The 12,061-nt window shown below is 53.0% G+C and overlaps 1 protein-coding gene across 3 annotated transcripts in view; it reads left to right on the top strand.

Annotated features, from left to right (window-relative positions):
- Positions 1 to 9,286, top strand: part of akap13 (A-kinase anchoring protein 13) — a 322,499-nt gene extending 313,213 nt beyond the window's left edge. For all 3 annotated transcript variants that reach the window (XM_067971374.1, XM_067971373.1, XM_067971372.1), the window contains 2 exons: positions 2,476 to 2,809; positions 3,598 to 9,286. In XM_067971374.1, coding sequence (XP_067827475.1) covers positions 2,476 to 2,809; positions 3,598 to 3,701 — 438 coding nt within the window. In that variant the 3' untranslated portion in view covers positions 3,702 to 9,286. The remainder of the gene's footprint in view (positions 1 to 2,475; positions 2,810 to 3,597) is intronic.
- Positions 9,287 to 12,061: the final 2,775 nt, after the last annotated feature.

The following is a 12,061-nucleotide window of genomic DNA, read 5'->3' as shown; positions in this document are numbered from 1 at the left end:
CTGTCTAAACTCGTATATGAAGGAAAGATACTTGGCTGAGGAGGGGAGCTGGCAGAGGGGTCGCCGCCCCCCCCCCCCCCAGGGGCCCGGCAGAGGGGTCGCCCCACCCCCCCCCCCCCAGGGGCCCGGCAGAGGGGTCGCCCCACCCCCCCCCCCCCCCAGGGGCCCGGCAGAGGGGTCGCCCCCACCCCCCCCCCAGGGGCCCGGCAGAGGGGTCGCCCCCACCCCCCCCCCCCAGGGGCCCGGCAGAGGGGTCGCCCCCCCCCCCCCCAGGGGCCCGGCAGAGGGGTCGCCCCCCCCCCCCCCAGGGGCCCGGCAGAGGGGTCGCCCCCCCCCAGGGGCCCGGCAGAGGGGTCGCCCCCCCCCCCCCCCCCCAGGGGCCCGGCAGAGGGGTCGCCCCCCCCCCCCCCAGGGGCCCGGCAGAGGGGTCGCCCCCCCCCCCCCCAGGGGCCCGGCAGAGGGGTCGCCCCCCCCCCCCAGGGGCCCGGCAGAGGGGTCGCCCCCCCCCCCCCAGGGGCCCGGCAGAGGGGTCGCCCCCCCCCCCCCAGGGGCCCGGCAGAGGGGTCGCCCCCCCCCCCCAGGGGCCCGGCAGAGGGGTCGCCCCCCCCCCAGGGGCCCGGCAGAGGGGTCGCCCCCCCCCCAGGGGCCCGGCAGAGGGGTCGCCCCCCCCCCCAGGGGCCCGGCAGAGGGGTCGCCCCCCCCCCCCCCCCCAGGGGCCCGGCAGAGGGGTCGCCCCACCCCCCCCCAGGGGCCCGGCAGAGGGGTCGCCCCCCCCCCCCCAGGGGCCCGGCAGAGGGGTCGCCCCCCCCCCCCCAGGGGCCCGGCAGAGGGGTCGCCCCCCCCCCCCCAGGGGCCCGGCAGAGGGGTCGCCCCCCCCCCCCCCAGGGGCCCGGCAGAGGGGTCGCCCCCCCCCCCCCAGGGGCCCGGCAGAGGGGTCGCCCCCCCCCCCCCAGGGGCCCGGCAGAGGGGTCGCCCCCCCCCCCCCCCCCAGGGGCCCGGCAGAGGGGTCGCCCCACCCCCCCCCCCCAGGGGCCCGGCAGAGGGGTCGCCCCACCCCCCCCCCCCAGGGGCCCGGCAGAGGGGTCGCCCCACCCCCCCCCCCCAGGGGCCCGGCAGAGGGGTCGCCCCACCCCCCCCCAGGGGCCCGGCAGAGGGGTCGCCCCACCCCCCCCCCCCCCCAGGGGCCCGGCAGAGGGGTCGCCCCACCCCCCCCCCCCCAGGGGCCCGGCAGAGGGGTCGCCCCACCCCCCCCCCCCCAGGGGCCCGGCAGAGGGGTCGCCCCACCCCCCCCCCCCCCAGGGGCCCGGCAGAGGGGTCGCCCCACCCCCCCCCCCCCAGGGGCCCGGCAGAGGGGTCGCCCCACCCCCCCCCCCAGGGGCCCGGCAGAGGGGTCGCCCCACCCCCCCCCCCAGGGGCCCGGCAGAGGGGTCGCCCCACCCCCCCCCCCAGGGGCCCGGCAGAGGGGTCGCCCCACCCCCCCCCCCCAGGGGCCCGGCAGAGGGGTCGCCCCACCCCCCCCCCAGGGGCCCGGCAGAGGGGTCGCCCCACCCCCCCCCCAGGGGCCCGGCAGAGGGGTCGCCCCACCCCCCCCCCAGGGGCCCGGCAGAGGGGTCGCCCCACCCCCCCCCCAGGGGCCCGGCAGAGGGGTCGCCCCACCCCCCCCCCAGGGGCCCGGCAGAGGGGTCGCCCCACCCCCCCCCCAGGGGCCCGGCAGAGGGGTCGCCCCACCCCCCCCCCCCAGGGGCCCGGCAGAGGGGTCGCCCCACCCCCCCCCCAGGGGCCCGGCAGAGGGGTCGCCCCACCCCCCCCCCAGGGGCCCGGCAGAGGGGTCGCCCCACCCCCCCCCCAGGGGCCCGGCAGAGGGGTCGCCCCACCCCCCCCCCAGGGGCCCGGCAGAGGGGTCGCCCCACCCCCCCCCCAGGGGCCCGGCAGAGGGGTCGCCCCACCCCCCCCCCAGGGGCCCGGCAGAGGGGTCGCCCCCCCCCCCCAGGGGCCCGGCAGAGGGGTCGCCCCCCCCCCCAGGGGCCCGGCAGAGGGGTCGCCCCCCCCCCCAGGGGCCCGGCAGAGGGGTCGCCCCCCCCCCCCAGGGGCCCGGCAGAGGGGTCGCCCCCCCCCCCAGGGGCCCGGCAGAGGGGTCGCCCCCCCCCCCCCCCCCAGGGGCCCGGCAGAGGGGTCGCCCCCCCCCCCCCCCAGGGGCCCGGCAGAGGGGCCCCCCCCCCCCCCAGGGGCCCGGCAGAGGGGTCGCCCCCCCCCCCCCCAGGGGCCCGGCAGAGGGGTCGCCCCCCCCCCCAGGGGCCCGGCAGAGGGGTCGCCCCCCCCCCCAGGGGCCCGGCAGAGGGGTCGCCCCCCCCCCCAGGGGCCCGGCAGAGGGATCGCCCCCAAGGGGCCCGGCTGAGGGGCAAAGACTGAGAGTTGGGAGGGTAGATATTTGTGCTCAATTAAAGCTCTGTATTTTCTAACTTCTCAATATCATAGACTTCAGATCGAGAGATTACAACACCGACGGGCGCCTTGACCGAGGGATCCCCGAGCTCAACGAAACACCTCAGTTGTAATTCATTAAACCAAGAACGTTTGGACACACACCTTACAAAGAGGGAAATGGAGAACTCTCCCAGCCCCCCTTGGACAGACTCCACACAAAACAAAGCCAAGAACCTCACGAGTCAACCACGGGACGCAACAAACCAGGCGGCAAACCCCATCCCCCCGCGGTTACTCAAGCTCGCAAAACCAAAGGAGAAGAAATCCAAACACCGTAAGGGCAAAGGTCACCGGGCTGGAAACCTGCCGCCAGAGTACAATCCAGGTATGTAATGGCCAATAGTTGGAATTAAACCAGGACGGTTGCATGAACTTTTAGATTGGCTGTTGAGCAGCACTTATGTGTTGTAATGTCCCGGGCGTTTTTGTTTCAAGCCCTGTTTGTTGCTGAGATAGCTGGTCTCCTCTAGAGCAGTGGTCGACTCCTCGGCCAGTGGTCTCTGGTCTTCAGCGGGTGGGGACAGGGGCAGTAGGGGTGGGGGAGAATATTGCCAGGGACCCTGGTCCTGATTGCATCCAACGCCCCGTGCTGGAAAGTGTTCGCCCACGGACAAATGGTGAGGATAAGATTAGGCTTGGCTGTGATAGCTGCCGTGGTCAAATAGCCAGCCGACACTCGCTGAGAGGAGAAAATTGGAGCTGCAATGTCGGAGGTGCCATCTTTCAGATGAGATGTTAAACCAAGGCTCTATCTGCCCCCTCAGGTGAGTGTAAAAGATCCCAGGGCACTATTTTGAAGAAGAGCAGGGGAGCTCCCCCCGGTGTCCTGGCCAATATTTATCCCTCAACCAACATCACTGAAACAGATTATCTGATCATTATCAAATTGCTGTTTGTGGGATCTTGCTGTGCGCAAACTGGCTGCCGCGTTTCCTACATTACAACAGTGACCACATTTCAAAAGTACTTCATTGGCTGTCAAGCGCTTTGGGACATCCTGAGGTCATGAAAGACGCCATATAAATGCAAGTCAGTCTTTCTATTTAAAAAAAAATACGTTTTCTTAAAAAAAAAAGTAAAATGTAAATTTCTTTTTGTTCTGTTTTCCCTCAGATGTCCTCCCAGCAGCAGGCAGCTCAGTGCTCAATGAAACAACACCAGATTCACAGCACCCTGCAACTGAACTGTTGGGCAACGAAGAGGTTTTCTACTGCTGAGCTTTCCTGCATTAAAGACACTGTGGAGATGGGTGGAGGGGGCGGGGAGAAAGGGGGAGAGAGAGAGGAATGAGGCTCCTTGAATCTTCCTTTAAATTGTGTGGGTGTCTACAATTTTTGTGGTCAGATATGTGTTACCTGCACTTCCTCCCCCACTGCTCTGTGGTGACGGTATTGATGAAAATGCATGCAGAAATAATAAATATATATATATTTAGTTGGTACATTGATCTCTCGCGCGCTCTCTCTCTCTCTCTCTCTCTCTGCATCACGAAAGAACTGATTTAGAAATCGCTGACCAAAAGAACAAGAAAAAATCTGGTTGAATTGAAGTCTACCTTTGCCAGGAGATTCTGAACCAAAATCGTAGCCAAAGCTTTAATATTCCAGCTGCTATTGGAAACCAATGCAGATTAAATCAGTGTGGAAAAACAAATTGTTCAGTATCTCTTGAAATGTTGCAGCCTTCTAAGACACGGCGTTGTCACTAGGTTTGTTGTATGTATTGGTGGCGATGTGCTACGGGAGATTTAAGTCAAGCACTTCAGTTGAGCACTGCTCTTGTGTGGTGCTCTTAATTCATCCCCTCAAATTTGTCCCACAGCTACCACCACTAATGACACATCTGTCACCACCCTCAACCAATGATGCGCTCTCTCTCCCGACACAACCTGTTTGGAAGGGCAGAATCTGTAATTGTGGAGTTGGGTGTTTTTCACAGTTCTAACACAGTATGAGCATTTGACGTGCACACTTTTCTGAAAAGCTGGTGACAACACTCCACTCCGAACGCGTCTTGCTTTCAGTCCAGCCTTGGCTACCGACTTTGAGGGGGGCATGTCCTGGCGTTTTCAAATCTACGTGACCAAAATTATTTAGCCATTCTTCCAGTGACGGGACAAACCACAGGCTGAAACAGGAAAAGAGAATACCAGTAATGCAGGGCTAGAGAGATTGATTTACCAGCTAGGTAGGTCACTTAGAATTTCTGGTTTTGGTGTGCGAGATGAATTCTCCACTGCACCATCAGTCTAAAATGTAAATAGAATTGCAGTGAGTGCAATGGTTTTTAATACGTGTGCGTTTCTCCCATTTGAAGGGACAGAAAGGTACATAAAGGTCTGAGGTTTTTTTTCCTTCAAACATGTTAATATTTAAATCCTGAGGGGAAGAAATTATGTCAAATATCGGTGTAAAATTAAATTCTGAATGTATGTTTTAAAAAGCAGAAACAGTGTATAACTACAAGGGTGGAATCCATGCACGATGGTTTATACTTGATTTTTTTTTTCTTTGCTTTGATTTCCATTCTACTGTAATGTTAATTGGGAAATTTTAATTGTCTTTGTTTAGATCATCTCATAATTTTTTTTAATGGATACTATCTTTTGGCTGGCCTGCATATCATTTGATGGAGGACTGGATGGTGCAGTGTGTAAGGCACCTGTTAAAATCCAGCCTAGACTGACGGGCTCAAAGTTTCTTTGGTCTCCATCCACGGTCCTTATGTGGAATGAGTTCGGGCAGTCTCAATCCAGTCCACCGCACAAAACTGCCTGTAATTTGGCACTAAATAGGGAATCTCACTCACAGAGGCCATGGATACCTGAGGGGGTGGGAAATAGAGAAAATGTCACACTGGTACCGTATGGGGAAGCTTCGGACGTAAAGCAAAGGGAGCCTTCGTTTAGCCCTGACCTGAGAGTCCTTGATGCTGGCACCGGCAGCCCGAAATGGGAAAGTGGCCCATTCCCCAGAACTCTCGTCCCTCACCTTGAGCACAAAACAAAAATTCACATGTTATCACTGAACACCTGCAGCTTTCCAAACACACCCCATCAAGGGACACCGCCGGACAGTTTCTTAAACACTCTGGTTTGTGGGTTTTGTTGGTGTTAATGTTTAAAGGGAGTGTGCGGGTATATTGGATAAGGGAAGCACCTTGTTGGGACCATAGTAGGAAGGGAGAGTTTGCACTGTTTAACTATAGAGGGACCACAAATGCCCAATTTACCTTTTACCCTGATGCCTTTGTCTTACAGCAAGGTAACATAACGATGAATGAAGGAAGCGCCCAGCTTAAAATGGAGGCTGAGTGAGGTTTGCGTAGCCACGTGGAAGAGGCCCACTGACTAGTTCCTGTTGTGCCCCAGATAACTCTTGACTTGTGGATTGTTTAAAAATTGGTGGTCCCTTTTGGGTTAGGAACATAGGAATAGGAGTAGGCCATTCAGCCCCTCGAGTCTGTTCCACCATTCAATTAGATTGTGTGTGATCTAATGATCGTGTCTGTATCTTAACTCCATCTTACCTGCCTTGGTTCCATAACCCTTAATATCCTTGCCTAACAAAAATCAACAGGCTACGGTTAATCCATCGCCAGCTCCAGACCACAAGAGGCCAGTTTGAAGGGGTATCATCTCCTTAGCGTGGTTTGATGCCACAAAGCACTTTAAAGGAACACAAAACCTGTACACTGTTACAAGCTTTCTTACTGCTTTAATCAGAGGACAATCACAGTTCCATGATGGGTGCTGTTCGTCATGGATTCCAGACGCAAATGTTGGGGAATTATTTCAAGTAGAGTTTTAATGTAAGATGCCAATTCAGTTTTGTTTTGGACTTCCTCCTGCCCAAAGTGAAGGGGATGCAATTTTACCAAACACAGAAACCATATACAGAGAGAGTACAACCACTGTGCATGAGTTGCAAGCTTCTACCAGTTCCTGTGGTCTAGTTTCAATTTAATAATCTTAAGAGCTGCTGCTATTGATTTTATAAATATTATAAAAGATGGGGGGGTTTTTTTCCCCAAAGTTTTTGGTGCCTAAGCCCAGTTGATTTGATTTAATTGCAATGGTTGCAATTGCCGTGATCGTTGGCCTTTATTTTGGGAGGTCGATGGGAACAGCTCTCGGATTGAAGTACGATAGAGGATACTGAGTCTGCCCGTCCATTGCCCGGGACATGTTGCAGGTCCCATGTGTGCCCCCTGACTACTCCAGACATTTCAAGAGATCTAACTAGGAAACCCGTTCACGGCAAATCCTTGTCGGCCCCATCCCAAAAAAAAAATAATTTCAAATGCGGTATTTTTCATTCAATTTATCTCTTCCCCTCCCCCCCACTAGCCCCGAAGGTGCTGACTTGTGCTGGGGCACTGACTCCATGGGCCTTCTGGTGCCTTCTCACTCCAGTGGCCATTTCTTCTTGTCCGAGCCGAGGTTGCTGAGAGGGTATTCCACTGTGACGGGCATCATGTCCAAGTCCTGTTTGCAGCAGGTGTCACTGAACAGTGATGAGGAACGGGAGCCCTCTCCCACCCAATCCCACCCACCCTTTCACCCAGTCCACGGCTGCTGTGTCATTTCTACTTCTGTCCCAGCTTTGATCGTTCAGTACAGACAGAAACATTTATTTCTTTTTTTAAAAAAAAACTTAGTGATTGACTACGATTATTTAATAAATTGCAGCACAGTGTGATGAGATATTCAGTAACACAGCCTTGTGTAATCCTGGTGCCTGTCAGAAATGCCCTGCTTAATTATCTAAGCAGCTAATTCTAAACCATCAAGCTCCCAAGAGCTTTGTACAAACGACTTACCCCAATGAAAGGTTGTTAGGGGAAAGGGGGAGAGGGAATACCAGTACTGAAGGAGTTAATGTGTCAGTGTATTGTTGTTTATCCAGTGGAGTGGTGCTAAATGTAGCAGAATGGCGCCACATGCTACTGGGACGGAGGCTCCTTCCAGCGAAACCAAGATTAACAATCGGGAGGTGCTTCTTGCATAATTTGAGAAGTAGTAAAACCACTCGGGACTGCGGGGAATCTGATGGAGCAAGCCCTGCATCTGGAGCCAGTCAGTCCCACTGGGTTTTTGTTTAAACGCATTGGAAGGTGTTGAAAGATTTTGGTGCATTGCAGGGCTGGAGAGGTACCATGTGCTCTATTGCAACATTCACAGTCATGTGGGATTTACTTTGTGGGTTTTTTTTTTAAACCGTCGTACCAGATACTTGACAATTTTAAAATCTAGAACTGGAAATGCATAGCAGGTCAGTCAGTATTTGTAAAGAGAAAAGACAGGTTAACGTTTCGAGTGCTGATTCTGAATTGTCAGTTCTGGTGACTGGTCTTTTCACATTTCAGATACTGATGGGCCAACCGTGTCTCCTCCAGCACTTTATTTCAGATTTTCAGTATTCCCAGTTTTTTCTTTTTTTTAAACCTGTGTAAAAATATCAAATAAAGGGGGTAACTCTGCAGGATTGGCAGATTTAGTTAACGGGAAGTATTGTTATTTGTAAACAGGTACCTATGGATGCTGTTATGTTTGTTTTTCTTAAGGTGCCCTTTCAAATTACCCGCACCCACTTGTACAACAAGCCACAAAAGGGGTTTAATTTCCTCTGTATGCTGTCATATTTTTGGGCAGTGTTATATGGGAGTGAGAACTCCTGGTAATGTTTGAGTATTGACTACTCTGACTTTGAAAATCTTATCATTGTTGCACACTGGTTAACCCATTCGTATTAAATTCCTGTCTCTGTTAATTTAACACGGTTAATCCATTTCAGTTCATGACTGTTAAAATAGCACAGGCTTTAATTTAACATGAACACGTTAACCAGTGCGTTAGAGAGAGCACGCACAGGAATTTAAACTCAAGTCTTTTTTTAAATGTTTTAAGACTTTTTAAATGTACAGCAGAACAGGAGTGATTTTTATTTGAGTTTTGAAAACCTTCACTTTTTTTTCCCCCAGTACTTCTGCTTTTCTGTGGAGGCCAACAAAAGGGATTTTACTTGGTGATATTTTGCCGAGTGAATTTTTAACGAGTGTTTAATGCCTCCCTCTCTCTCTCTCTCTCTCTGCTGTAATTTTGGTAAATGCATACCCTCCGCTCCTCGCCACCTCCTATATAATCTTAGACCACCACTCAATTCCTAAAGGGCTACTAGATGATGAGACGACATGGTGTTTCTTTCTAGAAAAGGTAACATTCCACATGAACCCAACTCTCGGGAGCTCTGCCTGCCGGTCGGGTTTGAACCCTCCAGACTCCTAAACCAGGCTGCACCAACCCTCCCAACAGAGACTTGGAAACGCAGACAGTGCCTAGCGCCAGTAAACGGACGCTGCACTTTCAACATCTCTTCCCTCCCCATCCAGTTTCTCGACACCGTTTAAACCGCTTGATTCAGACATGCCTGCCTTGTACTGAAAACATTTGTGCACTAACTGAATTGTGAACGTGCTCAGGATGTCTCTCAAGCATTTTATATACCTCTCTGCTTTCAAAAAAAAAAATCCTGAGGAAAAAACAAAAAATCTACACCTTGTATTTTTCTCGATTCTGTGTAAAAAATAATTATAAGGGTGAAAGAACCTAATTATTTTATCTATGATGTAATTAATGTATAAAAAAAACTGTAAACAGATAGTTTCTGTAATGTTTCCTGTGATTGCTGGTAGCTTTTTTTTTTGTAATTAAACTTTTATTTATCACCTGTTTTCCTGTTATAGATTATAAACCAATGTACATTTCATTTTCCCCACAATAAACATTTACACGATAGATTTACTTGAAGGAGTTTGTGCTTTCTTTCTCTGACTTATTCCTCGTCACCCTCTCCGAGGTGCAAGGACCTAAATTTGCCACCGGATGGCGGTGATGAGCTGCATGTATCTGCCCAGGAGAGAGGGACAGATTCTGCTGTGATTACTATTCATGCTGTTTCCCTCCCAGGATGGGCCAGAGATGCATTGATTTCTTGTGGTCATTTATCAATGCCTCCGTGGTCTCGCCGCACCTGATCTCTGGACTCACCTCAGCCCTGTGTCCCAATTCACACCCACTGATTTCAGCCTTTGACATCAGTTTGGGGTGCTACCATTGGCTTCTGCTCCTGAGTTAAGCAAGGGGAAATGTAAGGAATCTTACAACACCAGGTTATAGTCCAACAATTTTATTTTAAAATCACAAGCTTTCGGAGATTATCCCCTTCGTCAGGGGATAATCTCCAAAAGCTTGTGATTTTAAAATAAAATTGTTGGACTATAACCTGGTGTTGTAAGATTCCTTACATTTGTCCACCCCAGTCCATCACCGGCATCTCCACATTAAGCAAGGGGGGGGAGGGGGAGAGGAGCGGACCAATTAGCCAAATGTTCCCGTTCCTGATTGCTATCCGATGACTCCTGCAGGAAAGTGCATGGGTGTCAGGTCAGACGAGGATCAGGCTTGGCAGCGATGCTTCCCATGGCTGAACAGCTTGCCGACCACCTCCGACCAGACTCGTACATGAAGATTGGCCACTTGCGTGAAGTATGACAGGGCGACAGTTCCCGCGGAACTGCACCCCAGCAAGAGTCCCGATCCTTCAGGAGTGTTGGGGGGGGAGTGGAGGAAATAAAGGCAGGAGTTTGATTATAAATCTGTTCACACCCACTGCCAGCAGGTGATTCATCTCTGCGTGGCTTGTTTTATTTTCTATAGATGATTCTTGCTTAGTCACCAACACTTACTGAAAGTCACAAACAGCGGAAGCTTCGAGTGCTGACTGTTCAGCGGCTAATCTCCCCACCGACTGATGTATTCAAATCTGATTGTTGACGGGGGTAATTGTGGGGAAGAATTAAAGGCTCCCATCGCTGGCTAATCATTGGACGCACAGTGCAAGCTGCATCAATAGGTGAGTTTACAAACTGTGCTGATAGTGTCACAAAAAGAAAAGGACAAAACAAATCAACAAAGAGGCTGTGTTGTAATCATTTTACTTAAAACCGTCCTTTTTTTGGGGGGAGGGGGAGTTTCGATCCTTTGTTGAAGAAATATCTGAATGGAGCTTTCCTGTTGAAAGCATCTCCGCTGCGGTTCTGAGCCGTGCAGATCTTGGGTTCCGGTTAGCCGATCACGGCCAGGGCAACTTTGAACATTGCCACGGGATCTTTTACGTTCACCCGAGAGGACGGCCGGGGCCTCGATTTAGTGTCTCATCCGAAAGGCGGCACGTCCGACAGTGCAGCACTCCCTCGGTACTGCACTGGGGGTGTCAGCCTGGATTGCGGGCTCAACTCTCTGGAGTGGGACTTGAACTCGTGACCCCCTGATGCAGAGGGGAGTGGGCTACCCACTGAGCCAAGGCTGACACTGTAAAAGGGAGGTTGAGTCAACAGTTTGGCGATGGCTGAAGGCTCTACCATCCGCGGTAAAGCAGAGGAGTGGGTGGGGGCCACACAGTGTTAATCCACAGTGAGAAAGGCAGAGATTGAGGGCTGGAGAGGGCAAGCATTTGGAATGTAGTAGGATGGGAGGGTGGGGAGAGTAGAATTGTCTGACTGAGAGGGGTCGATTTTAACATTCCTGTCGGGTGCGAACAGGTGGCAGTGGGTCTGCTCTCCATTTAACAGGCCGAATTTTTGCAGGGTGTAAAACGGGGGACTGATCTGCTGCCGTCCGGTTCTCATCCAGCAGGGAATCAGTTAAATTCGACCCCAGAGATAATATACTGGAGCCTGTGTCCAGAACACAGCAGCCAAGATGTCAAGGCAGATGGACATGGTGTAGTGGCCTTTGAGTTATTGTATGTGTCCAGGTACAGTGACTGTCCTCCCATAGGAAGCTCAGGGACTGTGGAGACCAAGGGGGGAAATCTTGAAGATTTCTGAATCCGTTTGAACCATTCAAGCAGAACCAAAGTCACAACCAAAGTCTTCCAATAATGTGGGGGTGAATAAGCAGTCCCGTTAAGTTCACAAAAGCTATCGGTTTTATTGTGATGGGGATATTGAGGCTGTTCTGAAATGATAATTAATGCAAGACTGCTCCATAAATAGAATGGCTGCTTCCAATCAGTCCCGTTGTATCCCGGCAGTATGTGTCTGAATGGTTCCTTGAAAAGACAAATCATTTTGATTTTTTCTCTCTCTCTCTCTCTCTCTCTTTAGGGTGTGTGTGAACTGACTGGAACGTGTATCTCTCGCTGCTCCCTCACATCCTTCCTGGTGAATCAAACTTCCATCTTCCTGCTTTTCCAATTCCATTATTTCCCTGTCACTCTGCTCCTGCCAACATGCCACAAAGGCCTCGCAGTACAGAGATTGTCTGAATATTTGAGCCCAGGCCAAAAAAATTCTGTGTCTCTTTGTTTTTAAATTTTCTGCCTTGTGATTTTTTTTTCCTGAATGATTTTCCTCGTTCAACAGAATCTCACAGGTACACGAAAGAAGATTTACGTTTATATAGCGCTTTTCGGCCAATGAAGTACTTTTGAAGTGTAGTCACTGTTGTAATTTAAGAAATGCAGCAGCCAGTTTGCGCACAGCAAGATCCCACAAACAGCAACGAGAAAATGAC

The sequence above is a fragment of the Heptranchias perlo genome, chromosome 34 (genome assembly GCF_035084215.1).
Source record: "Heptranchias perlo isolate sHepPer1 chromosome 34, sHepPer1.hap1, whole genome shotgun sequence".
NCBI classification, from domain to species: Eukaryota; Metazoa; Chordata; class Chondrichthyes; order Hexanchiformes; family Hexanchidae; genus Heptranchias; species Heptranchias perlo.
This window is presented reverse-complemented; position numbering and strand designations above follow the sequence as displayed.